Source organism: Choloepus didactylus, chromosome 1 (genome assembly GCF_015220235.1).
Source record: "Choloepus didactylus isolate mChoDid1 chromosome 1, mChoDid1.pri, whole genome shotgun sequence".
NCBI lineage: Eukaryota > Metazoa > Chordata > Mammalia > Pilosa > Megalonychidae > Choloepus > Choloepus didactylus.
This window is the reverse complement of record NC_051307.1, coordinates 166,933,088-166,956,325: the sequence shown is the minus strand read 5'-3', so window position 1 is coordinate 166,956,325 and position 23,238 is coordinate 166,933,088. Positions and strand designations below refer to the sequence as shown.

Sequence of the window (23,238 nt, the reverse complement as noted above, 5' to 3'; positions counted from 1 at the left end):
AGGGACTTATGGGTTCGTGGCGGATGTGGCGGGGGAAGTGCCATGGCGAAATAATTCCGGCCTTAGAATCCCAGACAAGGTCCGCAAGCTTGTTTTGGCTCGGCTCGGGTTTTCCCGCGGCTGCCCCTAAATTCCATCTCCGATCCCTGGTGCTGGCTGAGGGGTGAGTGCGCCCGGCCATGGGCCTACAGAGGAACCTAGAAATGACGAAGGTGGGCCTAAAGCGTGCGGACTGAAGTAACCCGGGTCTGATAGCTACCGTGGCCGGCTCTCTGCAGGCCCTACGGGCCCGCTTGGGCCCAGTTCATGCGGACTGTCCTGAGACATGTATCCTCAAGACCCTCCGCCACTCATCACTTGGTTTCTTCATCCCCTTGGTACTGTGGTGGGGGGGTAAGAGCTTAAGTTTCTGAAAAAACGACGCCCCCGCTGGTTCGTACGACAGCCTGTTGTGAATGGGATCAGACTCCGGCCACTCGGGCTTACCTCAATCTCAAGCGACAAAATGGAGTCTTGATCCTGCAGACTTTGGGAAATGATAACCCTGCTTCTGCCTGGCAGCCGACCACCCGCCTCCAGTTCATGCAGCTTTCATTGTTGCGGTTAAGTCACCCCCTTCACGGGCACCGAAAATTGATGAGAATTTATTCTCCAAGGATTTGTAGTCAAATTTTGGGAGTGTCGCTTTTCTAAACTTTATAGATTTATTGAAAAGTTGACTCATTTTATCTTGAATTAGAGTTCGGTGCGTGAGCAGGCCTGGATTCTGGATGGTAAGTTGGTCTCTGTGACCTCTTCTGGCAGAGTTTTGTGTAGAATCAGCATCAAGTAAATGGTTGATGAATTGCAGCATCTTAAAGAACTGTTCTAGAATCACTAGAGACTCTTCATTCTTTTTTCTATAGAAGCCCCAGCTGCTGCCTGAGGCAGTGAACCTGACATGGGGAAACACAGCTGAGAAAATCCTGTCTCTTCAGTATCAACATGGATACTTGAAGTTATACCGGGATGAAGAATTTTCAGCAGTGTTAAATGCATTAAGGTCAACTTAATGAGATGGCTCTTTTGCAAAGGAAAGGGCTACAGGCAAGGATTCTGAGCTCTGAAGAAGAGGATAAACTGAAAAGAGATCAATCTTTGGTGTCTGATTTTAAACAGCAAAAACTGGAAAAAGAGGCTCAGAAGAACTGGGACCTTTTTTACAAAAGAAATGGTACTAATTTCTTCAAAGATAGACACTGGACTACTAGAGAGTTTGAGGAGCTCAGATCATGTAGGGAGGTAAGTTAATAAGTGCACCTTATTTGAGTCATTCTGCTTTTAAAATGCGTAGAGAGGAGTACTTTATTGCATTCCCATGAGGATTGTGAAATAAAGAATTTATGAAGCCTATTAAAATGCTTTGTACCTTGGGAGAAAAACATTGTATGATCTCAAGAGGTTTCACTAGTTTTGGGGGTATGTGATGCATAAGAGAGGAAACTTCAGTGGGCATTTTCTGTTTCTTTAAAGTTAATCTGAAAGTCATAAACATTAAATTCATACTTAGTGACTTCAGTGACAGATTAATAATAGTCAATGTTAAGGTTTTGTATGACTGCGTGGTATGTGAATATATTTCAATAAAATGAAGATTAAAAAAAAAAATAGTCAGTGTTAAGGAACACTTACCATGACCCTTTTCTAAGAACCTTACATGTATTCTCTAATTTAAGCCTTATAATAACTCCATGAAATAGGTATTGTGGTTATCATCCCCACTTGCAGATGAAATTGAGGCACAAAGCTGTTTGATTTGCCCTAGAAGAGGACACGGGATAGGACATGACGATCAGTGGAGGAGTTGGGATTTGAATGCAAGCAGTTTATTTAGCCCTAGAGCCTGTTCTGTCAGCCATTATGCTCTTTTTTCCTCCACAACAAACCACCCAATGCTTGAATAGTTGGACGGCAAATGAGGTACCATTATTTGCTTTTGGGTATTAGTTCACTTGTTTATTGCCCACCTCATGGGAGCAGAGACCTTGTCTCTTTATGTTTTGGACCTATTAGTTTTTTCTTCATCATGCAAATGTAATTTACTGTAACTTTGAGTTCTCTTTCCCTAGTTCAAAGATCAAAAATTGACCATGCTTGAAGCTGGCTGTGGGGTTGGCAACTGCTTATTCCCACTTTTAGAAGAAGATCTGAATATCTTTGCCTATGCCTGTGATTTTTCTCCAAGAGCAGTTGAATATGTTAAGGTGGGTGCACCATCCTTGTATTGTTATGTTTACTTTCTTAGACTTGTATTATCTGCTCTCTACATCCGTTTGCCCAATTCCAGTCCACTCCCCAGAGCTTAACCAGCTATTATCACCACTAAATGTTTTCATTAGAAACACAACTTTATTTAGAAAAGTAGAAAAAAAGACCATAATGACACCATACACTTAACTTCCAGATTTAATAATTGCCAGCATTTTGCCACATTTGCTTTGTCTATATAAATTTTTTTCTTTGCTGAACCATTTTAAAGCAAATTACAGATGTCAAGACACTTCACTCCTAAATATGTCAGTGTGCATGTCCAGAAAATAAGGACTTTTTTTGACATAACCACAATATGCTTATCATATCTGTCTTAGTTTGCCAAGCTGCTATGGCAGATACCACACAGTGGTTTGGCTTAACAACAGGAATTTATTGGTTCACTGTTTCAGAGAGTAAAAATCCAAATATAAAGCATGATCAAGGAAATGCTTTCTCCTTGCAGTCTGCAGCGTTCTGGTGCTGTCTTGTTGCAATCCTTAGGGTTCCTTAGTTTTCCTCCCGTCACAAGGCGATCTCATTCCTTGTATCTATCTGCTTTTCTGGTTTCCTCTGACTTCTGGCTCCTCCCTTGGGTTTTTCTGGCTTTTGGCTTTTGGTTTCTTCTCTTTATAAGGTCTCCTGTAATATGCAGTAAGACCCACCTTAACTAAAAATAACATCTCCAGAAGGTCCTGTTTACAAATAAATTCAAACCCACAGGAACACAGACTGAAATTAAGAACATGTCTTTCATTGGGGTATGTTCTAGTTTGCTAATGCTGCCGGAAAGCAAAACACCAGAAATAGATTGGATTTTATAAAAGGGGGTTTATTTGGTTACAAAATTACAGTCTTAAGGCCAAAAAGTGTCCATCAACAAAGGATACCTTCACTGGAGGATGGCCAATAGTATCTGGAAAATCTCTGTTAGCTGGGGAAGCACCTGGCTGCTGTCTGCTCCAGAGTTCTGGTTTCAAATTGGCTTTGTCCCAGAACATTCCTCTCTAGGCTGCAGTTCCTCAAAATTGTCACTCTTGGGGTGTTTGTCCTCTCTTATCTTCTCTGGAGCAAGATTCTGCTTTCAACGGCCGTCTTCAAACTGCCTGTCATCTGCAGCTACTCTTTCAGCTTCTGTGCCTTCTTCAAAGTGTCCCTCTTGGCTGTAGCAAGCTTGCTCCTTCTGTCTGAGCTTATTTAGTGCTCCAGTAAACTAATCAAGGCCCATGCTGAATGGACGGGGCCACACCTCCACGGAAACTATCCAATCAGAGTCATCACCCACAGTTGGGTGGGGCTCATCTTCATAGAAACATTCAAAGAATTACAGTCTAATCAACACTGATATGTCTGGTCACACAAGATTACATCAAAGATAATGGCATTTTGGGGGACATAATACATTCAAACTGGCACAGGGTATATAATTCAATCTACTGTGATAGCAAAAAAAAAAATAGCAATAATTCCCTTATGTCATTAATACCTAGTCCACATTCAGATTTCCCCAAATATTCCCAGATACCTCATAGCTTGGTAGTAACTACCTGATTTCCTCCATTGTAAAAGTAAAGTATTTTTCTCTTTGCCATTAACAAATATGTAGAGGATTCTTTGGCAACATACTAATGTCCAGTTCCTCATCAATGTTTCATGGTTTTAGCATCTGTTAGATATTTTTTTTTAAATAATGGTATCACATTGTACTATAACTTGCTTTCTTCATTCTACATTATATCTTGCAGGGTTTTTTATGTTAGTACTTGTAGATCTATCACATTATCGTTTGCCTGTTATGGTATTCCGTAAAATGGACATACCATACTTTATTCAGCATTTACCGTGTTGATACTCATTTAAGTCATTTCTAACTTTTTGCTTTTACAAATAGTGTTAACCATGACCATTGTTTACATGCATGCCAAAACATGTATATAAATGTTTCTCTGTGGTGAATAATGGAAAAAGTATTACTTGGAGAAAACATGTACATTTAGATTTTGATAATCCCTAGTTGACTTCCAAAGAGATCTTACCAATTTATAATTTCACCAGTAATATAAAGGTACCCTTTTCTCCATCACCTAAACATCATTTAATGTTATCAGTCTTTTTTTATTTTTTACAATCTTTTAGGCAAAAAATTATATCTCCATATTTTAATTTGTTTTTCCCTAAACCAGTGAGATTAAAGAACTTGATACGTGTAAATAAGCATTAGTTTTTCTTCTGCTGTGAATTCCTTTATTCAGTAAATACTTATTGGAAGCCTAATATGTGCCAATTACTGAGGTTAATTTAGAGAACAAAACAAACAAAACGTACCCCGTGATGTAAGGTTTATATTATAGTAGAAATCTGTTCATAACCTTTGCCCATTTTTCTGTTAGGTTGTCATTTTCTTCCTCGTTTTTAGGATATATTCTGGATACTATTGTTTCTGTTATATATGCACAAACGTTTTCTTCCGATGTATCCATTGTTTTTCGGCATTGTTTATGCTATCTCTTTTCTTACACGTATTTTAATTAGGCCATCAAATTTATTAATCTTTTCCTTTTGAGGTGCTAAGGTTTTTCACATTGTTTTGAGAGTTCTTTATCCAAAGGGTTTAAATATAAACACCTATATATTTTTATAATTTTGGTTATTATGTTTTGTAATTAGTCTGGAAAATTTTCAGCCATTCTCTCTTCAAATATTTCTTCAGCTCCCATTTTCTGTCTCTCCTCTTTCTGGAATTTCAATTACATTTGTGTTACACCATCTGATATTGATATTGCTCTATTCTGTTTGTTTTACTTTTTCTCTTTGTATTTTTGGTTTGTATAATTTTTATTGTCCTAACCCTATCTTTTTTTATTTTTTTTTAATTTATTTTATTTTGAAATAAATTCAATATTACAGGAAGTTTGCAAAAACAGTACAAACCCCATACATAGAACTCCATTATACCCTGAGCCCTCTCCCCTGATACCCCGATCCACCACCTTTAACATCCTGTCACACCACCATTTCTTTCTTTCTCTCCCTCCCTCCCTATCATCCATCGTCTATTGCTCTGTCTTCTGAACATATGAGAGCAAGCTGCACATATCTTTGAACAAACAATATAATTCACATATACCTTTCCCATGGACAAGAACATTCTTTTATGGAATCTCATTAAGCTCAGCTAAGAAGTTCAAGAAATTCAACATTGATACAAAGCTTACATTCTATATTTCCTTTTTGTGTGTGTGTGTCCCATCTGTGTCCCTTTGAGCCTCCTCTCCTCCATCCTCAGATCCCATCCAGGATCATTCTTGGCATTTAATTGTCATCTATTTAGACTGTCTTTTTTTTTAATTGTGGAAACGTATATATAGCCTAAGTCTTCCCATTCCAGTCCCTCCCTAGCATTCCATTAGTGGAATTAATCACGTTTAGAATGTTGCAATGCTATCACCTTCCCATCATCCATTTCTAGAAGTTTCCCTTCACCCTAAACAGAAACCCTACTCTCATTTCTTAACTCCCCATTGCCCCTTCCCCCACTTCTCGTAACCCATACTCTACTTTTCATCTCTATGGTCATATTCTCTGATACTTTGTGTTTACCGTGGGCTTAAATTTAACATCTTAAATCTGTAACAATCTTGTTTTTCTTTGATACCAACTTAACTTCAATATGACACATAAACTATGTTCCTATACTCCATCATTCCCCCACCTTTATGTAGTTCTTGCCAAAAAGTTACATATTTTACATTGAGTCCAAAACCACTGATTTATCATTATAGTTTCTGTATTTTAGATCCTGTAGGAAGTAAATAGTGGAGTTATAAATCAAAAATACAGTAGTATTGGTATTTATATTTACTATGTGATCTTTACTGGAAATCTTTATTTCTTCATGTAGTTTCAGTCAGTTGTTTAGTGTCCCTTCCTTTCAGCCTGCTCAACTCCCTTTAGCATTTCTTACAGGACTGATTACTGGTGCTGAAGTCCTTCAGCTTTTGATTATCCGAGAATGTTTTTATCTCCCCCTCATTTTTATCCTCCAGTTGTTTGTGAATTCTCCGTCTCTGGAGGTTATTGACTTCTGTTTGTATTCCATTGTGGTCAGAGAATGTGCTTTGAACAAATCCATTTTTTTTTTTTTTTTTTTTAATTTATTGAGGCGTGTTTTTATGTCCCAGCATACAGTCCGTTCTGGAGAAAGATCCATGATCACTAGAGAAGAATGTGTGTCCTGGTGACCTGGGATGTAATATTCTATATATGTCTGTTAAAATTTTCTATATCTTTCTCTCCTTTCTTTGTTTCTCTCTCTGTAGGGCTCCCTTTAGTATCTGAAGTAGGGCAGGTCTTTTAGCAAAATCTCTCAGCATTTGTTTGTGAAAAATTTAAGCTCTCCCTCAAATTTGAAGGAGAGTTTTGCTGGATAAAGTATTCTTGGTTGGAAATTTTTCTCTCAGAATTTTAAATATGTCATGCCACTGCCTTCTCACCTCCATGATGGCCTCTGAGTAGTCACTACTTAGTCTTACGTTGTTTCCTTTGTATGTGGTGAATTGCTTTTCTCTTACTGCTTTCAGAACTTGCTCCTTCTCTTCAGTATTTGACAGTCTGATCAGAATATGTTTCGGAGTGGGTTTATTTGGATTTATTCTATTTGGAGTTCGCTGGGCATTTATGCTTTGTGTATTTATATTGTGTAGAAGGTTTGGGAAGTTTTCCCCAACAATTTCTTTGAATACTCTTTCTAGACCTTTACCCTTCTCTTCCCCTTCTGGGACACCAATGAGTCTTAAGTTTGGACATTTTATTTTATCTATCATATCCCTGAGATCCATTTTGATTTTTTCATTTTTTTCCCCATTGTTTCTTTTATTCTTTCATTTTCTGTTCCGTGGTCCTTGAGGAGGCTGAGTTGTTGTTCAGCTTCCTCTAATCTTGTATTGTGAGTATCCAGAGTCTTTTTAATTTGGCCAACAGTTTCTTTAATTTCCATAAGATCTTCTATTTTTTTATTTACTCTTGCAATTTCTTCTTTATGCTCTTCGAGGGTCTTCTTTATGTCTTTTATATCCTGTGCCATGCTTATTCATGTCCTTTATATCCTGTGCCATGCTCTCGTTGCCTGTCTGTAGCTCTTTGATTAATTGCATCAAGTACTGTGTGTCTTCTGATCTTTTGATTTGGGTGTTTGGGTTTGGGTTCTCCATATCATCTGGTTTTATCATATGCTTTAAGATTTTCTGTTGTTTTTGTCCCCTTGGCATTTGCTTTACTTGATCTCTAATTTGTCAGATCTGTAGCTTGGTGGTGTACACTTTATCTATCTAACCAGCAGGTGGCGTTCGTGAGTCACCTATTCCCCTCAAGTCAGTTCTCCCCAACTTTGTCTTTGTGGTGTGTTGGGATCTGACTCTTGTGGGGTCCAGTTGGTGCACTTAATTTGGGTGTGTTGTTGGTGCTGTCCACCCTGAATGAGGGGCATGTGTCTGAGTGGTTAGGGAGGAAGGGCAGCTTTAATAATCAAACCTCCTAGGTGTTCCCGGAGAGTTATGGCTGTTCTCTGCCGCTGACCCACAAGTCCTTGGTATTGGCGTAGGTTCCCTGGGATTTCCGAGTGGTTCCCCCTTCCCTGCTGTGCTCTTCCAGGACCTCTGCTGAGGAAAGCCTGTGCCACGTCACAAGTGTGTGCTGGCCTCCAGGGAAGCCCTGGGACGCTGGACTGTGCAGAGGCATTCCCAGCCCGCTTCAAAGATGGTTGAATGGGACGCATTAACTTCTCCCTTTCCGCACAGCTCCGCCCTCCCAGCTCTGGGACAATCAGCAGTGGGTGTATTAAAGGCCACTGTCCACGGCCGACACTGTTGCGTGTACACTGTGCTGCAGGAAAGATTCCCCATCACACTGGGTTTCTTGGCGCAACTCTGGGCTGTGGGTCTGGCCCTGGGCAGGAGTATCCCCTGCCTGCCGGGGAGATGGCTGCAAGTCCTGCGGTCCTTTCTCCCTTTGGCTCCCCTTTGCTCCCTGGGCCTGAGAAAGTCAGCAGCGGGTGTGGGAAGGGGTATCCTCCATGCCAGACACCGAGGCATTAGCCCAGCTTGCTCCTGCTGTGCTTCACTGTGGGGCTCTTGCCGTCATATCTGCAGCTGCTCCTGGGCTTTTTTTTTTTTAAAGAACTAGTCCATCTCCAAACGCCAACCCACCGTTTCCCCACACTGCAGCATGGCCGAGGGACTTTTAGCCGACTCACTCACTCGTTTCTGAATGCAGACTCCCGGTTTCACCAAATGCATGGTCCCTGTAGATTTAGCAGACCTTGTCTGGCTGGTGCTACTCTGGAACTGGTGTTCTGGGTCACTTTCTGGTTTTTATCTAGTATTTTTCATGGAGGTGTTTTTTTGCCCTGTCTCACCTAGCCGCCATCTTAGGTTCTCCCTAACCCTATCTTTAAATTTGCTGAATCTTTCCTAGTTAGTCAAGTCTACTGATGAGCCTGTTGAAGGCATTCTTCATTTCTGTTACTATGTTTTTTATTTCTAAAATGTCCATTTGATCCTTTCTTATAGCTTTCATCTCTCTCCATCTTTTATCTGCTTGATCATGCATATTGTCTACCTTTTCTATTAGAGCCTTTAACGTTAATCATAGTTATTTTAAATGCCCAGTCTGATAATTCCAGCATCTATGTCGTATCTGAGTCTGATGATTGCTTTGTCTCTTCAAACTGTGTTTTTTCTTGTCTTTTGGGATGCCTTGTACTTTTCTGTTGAAAGTCAGACATGGGCAGTGGATAGGAAATAGGGATCTGTAATTCAAGTCCAGGGTTGGGCTGTATTTGAACCTTGTTGCTACAGTTACCATTGTTGAGGTTTGTTTTTGCTGTGGGCACCAGAGACTTCATATTCCTCTAGTGACTTTGTTTTTATCTCTTCTCTTGGCTTTGGGTCTTCCCTTTGTGCCATTCCCCGGAGAGAGTCAGTGTCTTGCAGCATTCCCTGCTATAATCCACTGCTATTATTATTGGAGGCCCGTTAAGTGTGGTAGGAGGTGGAGGTGGGGGAGCATGCTCTGATGTTTGAATTAAGTCTCAGTTTTTGAAGTGTACAGTAGGCCTGTGTCTCAGGGTGTAGCATTCACAAGTGTTTCTGTCCCTCTCCAGGAGTATTCACCAGTGTCCTGGTCTCGAAGCCATTCTCCTTACAGATTAAGACTGGGACTAGTGGAGTAGTTTTCTTCCCCCAGTCACAGTGTTATTCTACCCTTAGACTGCAGGCCTCAAATAACCTTCCCTAGTACAAATTAACCCTTTTTTTTCCTTAAGAGGTATAAGGAGGAGCTCTGGATTCTCACCACGCTCCCTGTGAGAGCCTGGTGGGGTTCCTGGAGGAAATGTCTGTAAAATCCTGTGACTTCAGGCCCACCAGAAGCTTCATACTCTCAGGCTAGGCCAACTCAGCTCCAGCCATTTGTCAGAATTTCTAGTTTAATCTTTCCAGTTGGAAGGCTTCTTCCTCAGGTAAGGTAAGCAAATGCTTGGGTCCTCTGTCTCCCTGAAGGTAGCTGTCTCTCTGGATTTGGGGGTGTCTGGTTGTCCTGTGACCTTATTTTTCTGATGGGTATTCAAAAAGTTGTTTCTTTGCTGTTTGTCCAGCTTTTTTCTTATAAGGATGGAAGCAAAGTCTTTCCACCTCACTATACCTTTCCAAGCTAAAACCAGAAGTCCATTAATTCTTCTGGAATTCTTATTTTTTAATAAGTTTTTCAAATGAGTAGCCATTTTTTCCAAACACAATAAATGAATGAGAAGTCCATTTTTGCTTACTGATAATTGTCACATTTGTCATCTGTTTTTTAATATGTACAAGACTAAATTCTTATACATACATGGCTCTGTTTCTGGATTCTTTATTCTGTCCCAGTAATCTGTTTGTTCCTATTTGCAGACCACATTGTTTATTACTACATGCACTCCCTCTTTATTGTTCTTTTTAAAAATTGACTTGGCTATTCCTAAAGATTTTCTCTTGTAGATGAGTTAGATTCACCTTGATAACTTTCTAGAAACCTATTGGGATACAGTTGAGGTTGCATTGGATTTATAGGTGGAATTATGGGTAGAAATGGCCTCTTTTCAATGTTGAATATTCTCTTCCAGTAACTTTGTATACTTTTTATTCAGGTCCTCACTTACGTTGAACAAAGTTTAATATTTTCCTATATGATACTCTTACACATGTGTCAAAGCCCACCAACCAAAATGTACCAGGAGCATACCTATAGTCAAAAAAGTTAGGTTTATTTAGCTTGCTGTAAGGGAAAATACACCTCAGAAGAACTATAGGTACATCTCAGAAGGGGTTGGAAGGGCTTCTCTTAGGATTTGGGCTTGTACTGGAAGATTCAAAGGAGGATTAAGAAAGCGGAGGCTAGTTTTAGATTATCATCCCTTTGGAAATAAATGCTTCTAAAATGTTCAGTTTTTAATATGCAACAGACTATTCTCTCTTCAGTTAAAAATGATTTGAAATGAAATCCTATCTCTGAGAACACTAATAAATATTAAATGTTTTGGTTTGCTAAGGCTGCCGGAATGCAGTGTGCCAGAAATGGGTTGGCTTTTCCAATGGAGATTTATTAGGCTATAAATTTACAGTTCTAAGGCCATGAAAATGTCCAAATTAAGGCATCAAGAGGAAAATACCTTCTCTGAGGAAAGGCTGCTGGCATCTGGGGTTCCTCTGTCACCTGGGAAGGCACATGGCATCGTCTGCTGGTCCTTTTCTCCTGGGTTCTGGTTTCAGTGGCTTTCTTTTGAGCTGTAGGGCCTTGCTTATTTTTCCTGAGGAGTTTCTCTCAGCTCTTTGGGCTTTTACTGTCTTTTATCCTCTTCACAAAGGATTCTAGTAAAGGATTAAGACCCATCTTGAATGGGCTGGGAAACATCTCAATTGAAATAGCCTAACCAAAAGGTCCCACCCACAATAGGTCTGCCCCCACAAGAATGGATTAAAAGAACACAGTCTTTTCTGGGGTACAAACCAGCACACATGATTTATATGAGAATGTTTCAGAATTCAGTTTTACCCCTTCACAAAGGGATCATTCATATCTGTGTGGCAGTATATAGGTTGTTTTTTGGGTTGAAATTCTTTTGTGTTTTTCCCCTCTCTAGCAAAATCCTTTATATAACACAGAAAGATGCATGGTATTCCAGTGCGATCTAACTAAAGATGACCTTCTGGAACATGTACCTGTGGAGTCCATAGATGTTGTCATGTTGATATTTGTTCTCTCTGCTGTTCACCCTGATAAGATGCACCTTGTCTTACAAAATGCTTACAAGGTAAGTGATTTAGGGCCTGAACTTGAGGACCGGACATCCCAATCCTTTTGCTTACCTTCCCTCTGAGGCTCATATACTGTCTAGATTCATAGTCTCCTTATTCTCACATAGGCTCTGTAGTCAGTGTGTGGAAAGGGGTTCTCTGGCATAAAATGTCCTGTAAATTCTGGTTTGCTTGATGGCTGTGGCTGCTCCCCGGAGCTTGGCCAGCCTTAGAGCAAGCATGATTATGTAGTTACCTGGGATCTGTGGAATTGTGCTGTAAGGTGAGAGGAAGAATGGCAAGAGCACATAGTCCAGAGTCTGAGTGATTAGATTTGAAACCTGGTTTCACCACCAAGGCAAATTACCTTCTGAGCTTCAGTTTCATTATCTGTAAAATACCTGGTTAATAATACCTAGATCATAGGATTTGGGAGAGATTAAATGAGATGTATAAAGTGCTTAGTACAACACCTAGCACATAGTAAGTGCTCTTTGAAAGTTAGCCATTATTACTGTTGTTTTTTGTTGCTGCCATCACTATTGCTATTAGAATGGTGAGAACCCAAACTGCTGTGGCCACTAGGAGGCCATCTTAACACTCAGGAAGTAAAGCATCCCTTGTCAGTCATGTGACTCAAGATGAGCCACTTTAGTTCACTTGTCTAAGCCTTTCCTTGCCTGTAAAATGAGGGTGCTTCTCATTCAAAGGGCTATTATATGTGGGAAGGTATTTTGTAAACTATGGTAAAAGTTCTCTTATTTACACAAACAACTGGTATTGATTAATTTAAAAAATCAACTAAACAAATTTAAAATGGTACATTCTTACCATAAAGTTTGTTATAACAAAATATAGAAATATTCATTCATTTATCATTCTTTTGATGTAAGACCAAGGCTTCTTCTTTGATAAGACCATTGAATTTTGGTTTCTTTAAAAATGGAGCAAGAACTTAAAAACAATTGGAAAGTAATTTGAAGGCAGACTCTTTGATGTTTTTATCCAGACTTTCACAGTTGATTCTCCCACACCTAACTGGCAGTTTGTTCAGTACTTCTTTATCAAGTCTTTCCAGAGTATTCAACATACTTTTCATAGAAAATAAAAATGATCTCTCTTCACGTTCGTATTTCATTGTTTGTATATGTTCTTAAAGTATATAATTATAAAACCAAGTACAACTGACATAAGCCAATTTTAAAACAAACACAAGTGACTCCTGGTAAGCATGCAACTCACCTGGGGCACCAAAGTACAAGGATGCGTAGTCTAAGCCTGCGAACTTCAAATGGTCAGTGAGTTGTGAGCTGCAGTCATTCTGCTATACTGAGCTCCAGAAAGGAGAGCATTCAGCAAGTTGAAAAAGTAGATGTTGGTTAAAAAGCTTCTACTATATTTAGAGCTATACATTGAAGTTTAATTCTGGTTTTAATTGTTTTAAACTAAGTAGTGAGATAGAAATTTCAAGATGCTGGGAAACTAGTAGGGAATTATTCTCAGTTAAAATGATATTGTAAAAAATTCAGATACTGCCACGTGGGTTTTAGCCCTCTGCTTGTGAGGTTTTGTGAAATTTCTTCTCCTTACCTCCCCTCCCTCTGCCCCAGTTTTTGAGCAGACCAGAACCCAACATACACCAATAAATGGGCATGGAACTTAATGCTTGGTAAAGAGGGAAGTGAGGGTACCTGGGAAAAATGGTGGGATCAGTTTTTTTTTTTTTTTTAATTGAACCGTTTTTAATCATTTAAAAACAAAACACAACATCACAGTTCCTTTACCATCTATAATTCAGTGATATCCAAAACTCTAAGACCAACAAAATAACTCCCTGCCCAGGAGCAAGGAATTAAAATGAGATGCTGAAGACACACGAAGGTGAATGCTGGAGATCAAAGTTCTGGCTGTAAGTCACAAGTCTTGCATTTAAACACTCTCCAGAGCTTTTTGTTTCAGTTTGTTAAAGTGTTTTACAGGAAGTTCTTTAAAATAATTTCATTCCAGACACCAGGCTTCTATGATGATACACAGCTCCATGGAATTTGTGTTTCCATCTGATTGACAGATACGAAAAGTAATTTTTTTTTTTTTTTTTGTCTTTTTGGTGGCATAGAGAAGTAAAACTATCAGCCAGATTCCTTTATATGAAATGAGGAAAAGAAGAGGAAAAAAAAAAGATGTGGGCCATCCTGGGTGCTGGTTTCTATTTGTCTTTCCAAGGGTGTGACTTCAGAAGAGTTCAATCACACTTATGCCACTACAATGATTAGAATTAGTAATCTTTTTTTTTTAGATGATAAAAAGAAAAATATCCAAATGGACATAAAAATGGTCAAAAGATTTTTTTTTTACCGCAGGTCAATTTTTTTCCAAAATAAAGATAAGAAATAAACATATTATTGGGATGGTAACTCTGTTGGACATTCCACCTCATCCAGTCACTTGTCCCCCATAAAGGAAAGGGGAGCAGGCATTAGGTTTTATTAGTACTGTGAGAGTAATAACCAGATGTGTTAATGGCAGCTTATTTGAGGTCCATGAGTCCTTTGAATACATGTAGGAAAGCGTGGCTGTAGTTCTTGGACTGCCCTCATCGGAATACATTCAGCTACCGTGAAAACTAAAAAGGAAGAAAAAATATATTTATTCCAAGATCCATTTACTGGCATTTTTTAAGTGCCCTTTATTCTGTGGAAACCAAGCATGGTGATAATGTGCTAGGGGCTGCTGTGTTTCCCAGCATGGGATCCTATCCTCTGAGGGTCCTGGGAGGGATAGTGGATTGGTCCTGGAGCCCTCATGAAGGGAAGGGGTGGTCCCATTGGGTGGAACATGTGTGGTCCAAAACCTGGGGGTGGGGGCAGAGCAATACCAGGGGGTGGTGGCAGGGCAATGTTCACCATGGCTGGAGGACCACTTGGTTGAAGTAGTTGGCAGAGGCTGCTGATTCTGCTACAGAAGGAGGAGGAAGAGCTCCTGGCAGCCCTGGAATAGGCTGTAGCGTGATTCCAGAGTCTGTGGTTCCATCCTTCTCTTTTTCTTTTCCTCTGACTGCTTGGGATCTTCCCTATTTCACGTTGAGCCTGCGGCCATTAACAGTCAATTTATTAAAGGATTTTTCAGCAGCCACTTCTGCAGCTTGCCTTGTGGCAAACTGGTTGAAAGCACACTGCTGTCTCTGTACAACAGTTATTGTCCGAATCTCTCCAAACTGGTAGAAATTATTTCTTAGATCTGTCTCAGTAATAGTATCTCCCAGATCACCAGCATATAGAGTGGTAATGGTCTTGTCCTCTGGTGGGTCCAGACGAGGCATTGTTGAATCCCGCTTTAGAAGCTTATCTGCCACAGGGTCGTTGATTCCGTAATATAGGTCTTTGATTTTCTGATCAGCAAGGGGGTCATCTGGATCTGTAGGTTTCTCATGTCTGTATGGACACTCCTCTTCTCTCTTACATTCTCCTTTCACCCAGAAGGAGCAAATGTGGGGTCGATCCTGTTTATAGCAGGGTGTGGTCTGGGACAGTTTGAGCAGCACATCACTGATGGATGTGGCTTTCCCCGGCATACCAACTGGTCATGTTCCATCGGAGTTAGAAATTCTCTCTCCATATTCTGTGTGTAGTACTCTTTGTTGACATCTGACTTTGGCATGTCATCCTTAAAAGATAATCCCGCATCACGAACCTGGATGGGCAGGCCATATTCTAGGTCCAAGACGCAGGTCTGGCAGACATTCTTCAATTTGCGGCAGGTTTGGCATACTTCGGTCTTCTTGAAATGCACGTGAACCCCAGGGCACCAGCGAAACACTGTGAATGGCCTGGCACAAATTTTGCATTCCTTCCCGTACTTTTCTTTGGTCATTCGGATATATGGGTTTTCTCCAAGACATGTCTGGCACTGTATGGGGAAGTCCGCATCCTCCCAGTTCTGCCTGTTATAGGTGTTGGAACCTAGAGAGGAAGCTATCTTGATAGCTTTCTAGTTGGGCGGGATCAATTATTTTTGGGCCAAGTGAGGGTGAAGTTTTATTAAAGGTGGAGAATTAGAGAGAGAGAGAGAGAGAGCATGCGCACGCACATGTGCACTGGAAAGATGCAGTAACTTGAATGATCTTTAAAGTGTGGAGGGTTTATACTTAGGGTGATCACGTCTAGGATGCTACCATGGGAATGAGTGATTTAGGCGGGTAAAGAATAAGATTTTTGGAAAAGAGAAGCTCAGATCATTAAGAGGCCAGGATTTCTGGAAGGACAATCCACACATATATTGGAAACACCCAGAATTAAAAATGGAGTAGCATCGAGGATAAGACAGTATGCCAGAAGATAAACTCATTGTGAAGAGGAAGGAAATGACCCTGGGACTGAAAGATGACAGTAACAAGGGATAGTAGGTGATGTAACCTCATGACCAGAGAGTCACAACTCTTGGGAGTTTGGGGGAGGAGGAAGAAGAATGCACAGAAAGTAGTGATGAGGAACAAAGAGGACAACAGACCCAGTGGTGCAACAGCTATGGGAGAGAACACATCCATGACCTGAGAGAGAGCAGGGAAAATGAGATAGCTGTGCTTCTGTTAGAACAAGAATGTGAAGGGAACATTCAGAAGTTGTGGGTACCAGTGATTTCACTGATGATGGGTTTGAGGAATTAGGGAGGAGTGACAGATAAGAACAGAGTAGGGAGTGTCCAGAGCCTTATGGGGAGTATTCACTCTCCGTAATTCTATTCAACATGAAATGGAAGTCCTAGCCAGCTCAAAAAGACAGACAAATGAAATAAAAGACTTAAGAATGAGAAACAAAGAAACAAAACCCATTATTTATAGCCAATATAGTTTTCTAACTAAAACAGATTAAAGGAATTACAAAATGTAAAAAGTAGTAAGAGTTTTACAAAGAGGCTGGATAAAAGATCAATATGTAAAAATCAATACTACAAATATAATTTTAAAAACCTTTCAGAATAACAAAAATAAAAAGTACCTATGAATAACTTAACAGATGCGTTAAGACCTAGATGGAGTACATTATGTAACTATTGAAGGACATTGAAGAAAATTTATGTGGAGAGAAATACTGTATTCATAGATAGATAAATTTTATGTTGTAAAGATTATCAGTTCTCCTTTACTTGAACTATTCAACTCCAATAAAAATCCTGACAGATTTTTCTTTTTTATTTGTTTTTGGGTTTTTGTGTATTTTGTTGTTGTTTGAGGAAATTGACAAGCTGATTCTAAAGTTTATGAAAGAACTTAGTCACAAAAATAGCTAAAACACTTCTGAAAAAGAAGAATGAGGTAGGGGAGTTTTATTTTGCCAAATATAAAGACTTAACAGTATGCTACAGTAATTAAGACAGGTTGGTATTGGCAGGATGGATTAAACTAACCAATGGAATATGATCAAAAGCTCAGAAATAGATCCACACATATATGGAAATATAAATATGATGGGGTACTATTGAAGATCACTGGGAAAGAAAGGGCTGCTCAGTAAATCATTCTGGGACCATTGCTTATTCATGTGAGAAAAAGTAATTTGATTCCTCCTTCACATCCTATCGAAAAATCATTCTCAGGTAAATTAAAGACTAAATAGAAAATACAACATTTTAAAACTTTCAGAATAGAATGTTAGGAGAAAATCTTTCTGCTCTCAGAGTGGGGAAAATTTTCTCAAAAGACCCAAACAAAGCAATCTAAACATAAAGAATATTAACTATAGTAAATTAGGAGTTTCTCTTCCTCAAAAGGCAATAAAGAAACTGAAAAGACAAGTTGGGAAAAGAAATTTATAATCCATACAACTAACAAAAGATTAGATCCAGAATTCTATATATCAAAATGAAAAACAGACAACTGAGTACAAAAATGGGCACACACGTTTGGTGAGTTAACACATGACAAGATAACCTCATTAATCTGGGAAATTTAAAATAAAGTCATAATGAACACCATTAGACTAGCAAAATTAAGTTTGGCTATGTCAAGTATAGTGAGGATATGGATCAGTTGTAGAAACCTGTACACTTCTCTGGTAGAAGTGTAAATTGGTGTAACCACTAGAAATCAATTAGTCAAATTTTGCCTTGTTAGTTGTTTGCATTCATATGATGCAGCAGTTGCTCTCCTACGAATACTCCCTAAAGAACTCTTAACCGCATGCACCAAGACATATAGGGGATGTTCGTGGCAGCCATGTTCATAATAGCAAAAAACAAATAACTCAAACCTCCACCTATAGAGGATGTATAACTTGTGATGTATTCACACAGGCAATCGTGTACAGCACCAGAAGTACACACAATGACGGGCTGATTTTCAAAAAGCAAATTGCTACAGACTACTTACAGCTAGATACCATTTTTGAGCAAGGCCCCCACCCTCCAAAAATGCAGTGGACTGATAACATATCCAGGCTGGTGGATCTCTAGGGTAGGAATTCTTGCCATTTTTGTGCCATCAACCTCTTTGGTATTCTGGTAAAACCTAAGGATCCCTTCTCAGAATGTTTTTAACTGCCTAAAATAAAATACATAGACTTACAAAGGAAAAGTATTAGCAAGATCTAGTGGTAGGTCTAATAAATACCAAATTGTGAAGTAGCGATGAATGTAAATTGAGGTATTTGCAACAACCTCTTGATGTGAAAATATTTGCGATTTCTGTTAGTGATGAAATGTTTTGGTGCTTACATTCATAATCAAAGGAATGCTAAATTTCACAGAGGATAGTGAAAATAAAGGCAAAACTTTTTTCCCTACCTAAATTCACAGACTCCCTGAATTCTAACTTTAGTCCCTTTGGGTCTTTGGACTCAAGATTAGCCACCCATATTCTAGGGAAGACTGGGATGATATAGGGAAGGAGCACAAGGTAGATGCAAGAGTGTTGATAATTTTCCAGTTCTTAAGCTGGATGGAGTGTTCAATTTATAACTCACAACTTATGTTACATATATTTTTGTATTTGCTTGGGACTTAACATACATGTGATAAGTAACCAAATCCTAAGTGTACAGTTAAATGAGATTTTACCTGTGTATACACTTGTGTAAGCACCACCTAGATAAAGGACAGTTCTGACAGGTTTTCTTCCATTGCCTCTTCCCTCTACCCAGAGATCTCAGGGAACCAGTCTTCTGATCTCTTTCATCAGAGATTGGTTTTGCCTGTTGTTGAACATAAAATATGTTATATATATTTTAGTAGCTATGAAATGTTAATTTAAAAAAGAAAAAAAAATTCACTTGAGCTGTCCCAGGCCAAAACTTGCCCCTGGTGTAACCTTTCTTAAGTAATAAATTCCATTTCAACAGCAGTCCTCCTGTTTTTACTCCCCAGTAGAGGTTTTTCTTCAGCTGATCTGAAATGAGTTTACAGAAGCATAGTGAGTGGTTTGTTAATTTGAAATCATGTGCTTCATCAGGAAATTACCAGAGGGAGAGGTAGTCTCTCGGCCTCTGACAATAAGACACCTTGTGGGCAGCTCTAAAACCTTGCATGAACAACCACAGTAATAAGTTGTGATATAGTCCTAGTTACTCCAGAATCTTAACACTGGAGAAATTAAATAACCGCAGAATTTTAAACCGGGAGACAACTTTGAAGTTGTATTTCCCTTAGTTTTGGAATAGGATGGTGATGTAAAAATTGACCGAATTTGTCATCATGAGACCTGATATTTAGATCTTCCTTATACTGTTACTTGCCTTGAGACTTCAGGCAAGTCACTTTTACTCTGACCCTTACTTATTGTAAAGTGGGTTTAATAGTACCTAACCTACCCACTTCTCAGGGTTGTTGGGAGAATCAAAGAACAGGACATTGGAGAATGCCTGAGTAACTCTACAGTGCCACGATCAAAGGAGGCATTAGTGTTGTAATTATTATTTTACAGATGAGAGAACAGATTCAGAGGGATGAAATTACTTGCCATGAAATTACTTGCTCAACGTGATTCAACTAGTTAATGGAAGAACTGGAATTTGAATCAAGATTTCCAAATTCCTGAGTGAGTGTTCTTTCCACTGTCCCAGATAGCTTTTCCTTCCTTCTGAAATGAATAAATTTTTCACATGTGAACTAAATTTTTCAGAATTTTCAATTATTAATATTTTAAAACTTAGCATTTCTGGACAAGATAAGATTGTTTTTATTCATGAAGCTCTTTACTGACTTAAAAACGCATGCTAATGTTGATAGGAATTTTTATTAAGTGAGAAAATCTGCCAGCACACTGGAAAGCTTTGTGGACTATGCTTTCATATTTTATTCAGGAAGAGGAAAAACAGACTGCATTTAGAAAAGTTGACAGCACGTCACACACTTTCCCAAAGGAGAAAAAAGTATTATAATAGGTGGCACGTGACCATTTTTAAATGCTTGTCTTAAAAATAATCCTTTGATGTGATGGGTCATAATTATAAAATTTAATAAAATTAGTGCCCCCTTTGAAGTTTCCCCTCATTTGGTGGTTTTAAACAGTTTGAAAGAATTTTCACAAAAAAAGGAAGTGCTATGGTGTGTACCACTTTTCATTTTTAAAAGCATGTGACTGGGAGCCATTTTTCCTTTCTTTCTTTTCTGATGGCTCCCACCTGCTTTCTTCTGCTTTCTTCCTCTAATAAACCTTAAATTCTCTACTTAAAAAAAAAAAAAAAAAGCATGTGGCTATTTGCTATGTAAGAATGTGGCAAATATGTCCACACCCTGCTAATCTTGCCTTCTAATTTTTGAGACCTCTGATCTCTGACACTTTATCTCTGAAAGGTTTTAGTGTGGGACCCACTGTTTAGTCCTAACAGTGGTCCCCTTCATTAGGCCTAGGGTCTCTGCTTCCTCATATCAAGTCCAGCACAGCCTCTCTTTTCTTGTGGGTGGTGAGAATGGAGCAAATCCCCCTTTCTGCTCTACCCTCTGCACCCCCACCAGGGCTAGCAAAAGTCTCTGATTCTATTCTGAGACCTTATGACCTAAGTATGAGTCCTGACTCCTCCTTTAGTAAGCCTATGTATAATCCTGGTCAAATCACTTGACCTCTTCAAGTGTTGGTTTCCTTATCTGACATGAGGATGATAATCACACTCCTTTCTACCTTCCAGAACTGTGGTGAAGATCCAATGAGAAAATGTCTGGTAAACTGCAGAGTGCTAGGAATCAGTCAGTTGTTAGTATAGTGGCATGCATGATAGGAGCATAGTGAAACCATAGCCAAGACTCAGGATGAGGAAAGCCATCCCAAATTAGTAAAAAGCCAGAATTATATGATATTTTTTAAAGAGTCAGTTTGAACACAGGGTCATGTACTAGGAGAAAGCCAATAAAATGATGAGAGAATGATTTGCTGTATAGAGGTCCTTGAATGTGCTTTAATAAGAATAAGACAGTTGTAATTTTTTATTATTTTGCTTATTTATTGTCTTTAACATTTTATATATAACCCTGGACCTTCCAGTGCTCTTGGAGGTGCTCAAGAAATAAGTGTTCCTCCAAGATTATGGGCTCCTGCCAAGTCTTTCTTACTTATCCCTTTGATTAGCAGGCCCTTTTTCCTTCATATTATATGGGTATTTCAGTCTGGCTCCTTTCATAATTATCACAAATTCTAAATTTAATTCCCTCAATTAATTGGATTTTATATTATAGTAAGCTTCATTTGACTGAGTTCTCCAGACTTACGTGTAGCTGCTTTTTTGTTTTACAGGTATTAAAACCAGGCAGATATGTCTTGTTTCGTGACTATGGACTGTATGATCATGCTATGCTTAGATTTAAACCTGGCAGCAAACTTGGAGAAAATTTTTATGTTAGACAAGACGGAACCAGATCATATTTCTTTACTGATGGTAAGATAAATGGAATCTAGCCTTAAAATGTTTGATTCTTTATTTCTGTTTACTTGATTGAATTATCACTGTAATCCTGGTTTGGGAGGGGGTTGTGGCTGTCCTTAGCACACATGCCCAAGACCAAGGAGCAAGCTTTCCCATGCATGCCACTGGGATGACACAGGCATAGTCCTCATTCATGGGGCGCTCACAGGCCTTCTCAGGGTGACAGAGTCTAGTCAGTGAGCGAAGGGTGATGGACAGGTCTTGACATGCCACGCGGATCCCTTCCTGACAACTGTGCTAGAAAAAGGGGGTGGGTTCAGGAAGGGTAGCAAGTCACATATTTCCTTTGTTTATTCAAAAATAAAGCAAATAGGATGGTCAGGTCCTATTTGCCTTGAGATTACTTTCCCAAGTCACGGAAGTGTTTGAACATTGGTTTTAAGCTTGTGTAATAATCTGGACCATAAGGTAATGGACCTTTTAAAACTATTGTTACAAACCCTTTTATTTCTTGAAATGAAATATTCTTTTAGATACTAAAATGAAACTAAAAATAAATGATATTTATTAAAACTGCAAAATCATAAAAATGTTAGGTAAAAATTGTAAAAAGATGTTTTGGTGTTTCTGATACATAAAATCTGATTAAACCAATTGTAAATAATTGAGACGATGCAATAATATCTGCAAAGTGCTTTAAAGCACATTCTTTGGAGTAATGATCTCAGTAAAAGCCTTGATTTTTGTTACATAGGCATTTATTCTGTTGGTTTCATTTAACGTGTAGTGATGTCTTATCTAGGTTAAATTTTCCTGTGAGTAGAATAGCGTCAGATAATTTTCCACTCTGGTCACAGATTTTCCTCCATGTTAGGATAAATGAGGTGCTCTGTGCAAACAAACTGAGCACATGCAGACTTTGTATGAATATAGCCTGTTTAGAATTTTATTTCTTTTTACTCAGTCTTTTGTATTTGGGGTCTTGTAATAGTACAAGTTCCTTAAATTGGAGGTTTCTATTTAAGTACAAGATGATGAACATGTGGGAAGTAGAAGTGTTAATATCTAGCTCCAAGAAAACAAAACCTTTAAATTGTAGCATTGCAATTTCCATTACATTAAAAAAAAAAAGTCTCAGCCCTGCACATATATAATGTAATCAAGACTTTGAGTACTGTTGACTGCTTGTCTTCCAGAATACCTGGCTCAGCTTTTTAAGGACACAGGTTATGAAGAAGTGGTGAACGAGTATGTGTTTCGAGAGACGGTAAATAAAAAAGAAGGCCTGTGTGTGCCGAGAATTTTCCTTCAGAGCAAATTCCGAAAACCTTCAAAGAACTCAACTCCCATGACCCTGGCGCCAAGTCACAAGTCCTGACCTTTCTTGAGGTGGACATTTGTACCTCCTTTTGAAGAGGAAAGTTAAAAATCATTCTTTTTAAATTTTTATATTTCAATGCTTTTTAAAATGAGGATATATAATTTTTGTATTAAAAAGTAATGTGTGTGTGTGTGTGTTATAGAAGCCCAAATAAAACTGCAAGACCTGAAAAGCAAAGAAAGATTTATGGTGTAACATAATTTATCTATGTTGTCCAACTAAAAAAATTCCACAAAGGAAAGAATAAGACCCTACGGTTCTTAGAGGGATCCCTGTAATTGCTTATGTGACTCTTAAGTGTGTCTCTAGGCAGTATGTCAGACAGCTCTGTGGAAAAATGAGGCCAAATGGACTAATATAACACATCCATATGTATTTTTGGCCTGAGGGATTT

At 38.9% G+C, this 23,238-nt stretch overlaps 1 protein-coding gene and 1 pseudogene across 5 annotated transcripts; one reads left to right on the top strand and one right to left on the bottom strand.

Annotated features, from left to right (window-relative positions):
- On the top strand, positions 1–23,015 carry METTL6 (methyltransferase like 6). Of its 5 annotated transcripts, none has more exons than XM_037845188.1 (6): positions 4–212; positions 906–1,281; positions 2,109–2,243; positions 11,462–11,632; positions 21,334–21,475; positions 22,660–23,015. In XM_037845188.1, exons 2-6 carry the CDS (start codon positions 1,057–1,059, stop codon positions 22,839–22,841), a joined length of 855 nt encoding a protein of 284 aa, XP_037701116.1. In that variant the 5' UTR covers positions 4–212; positions 906–1,056; the 3' UTR covers positions 22,842–23,015. The 5 variants fall into 5 exon arrangements, 4 of the variants coding, with proteins under 4 accessions (XP_037701116.1, XP_037701110.1, XP_037701124.1 ...); XM_037845182.1 differs by having other exon boundaries at positions 4–773; XM_037845196.1 differs by having other exon boundaries at positions 23–163.
- Positions 14,336–15,703, bottom strand: LOC119510054 (annotated as a pseudogene).
- Positions 23,016–23,238: the final 223 nt, after the last annotated feature.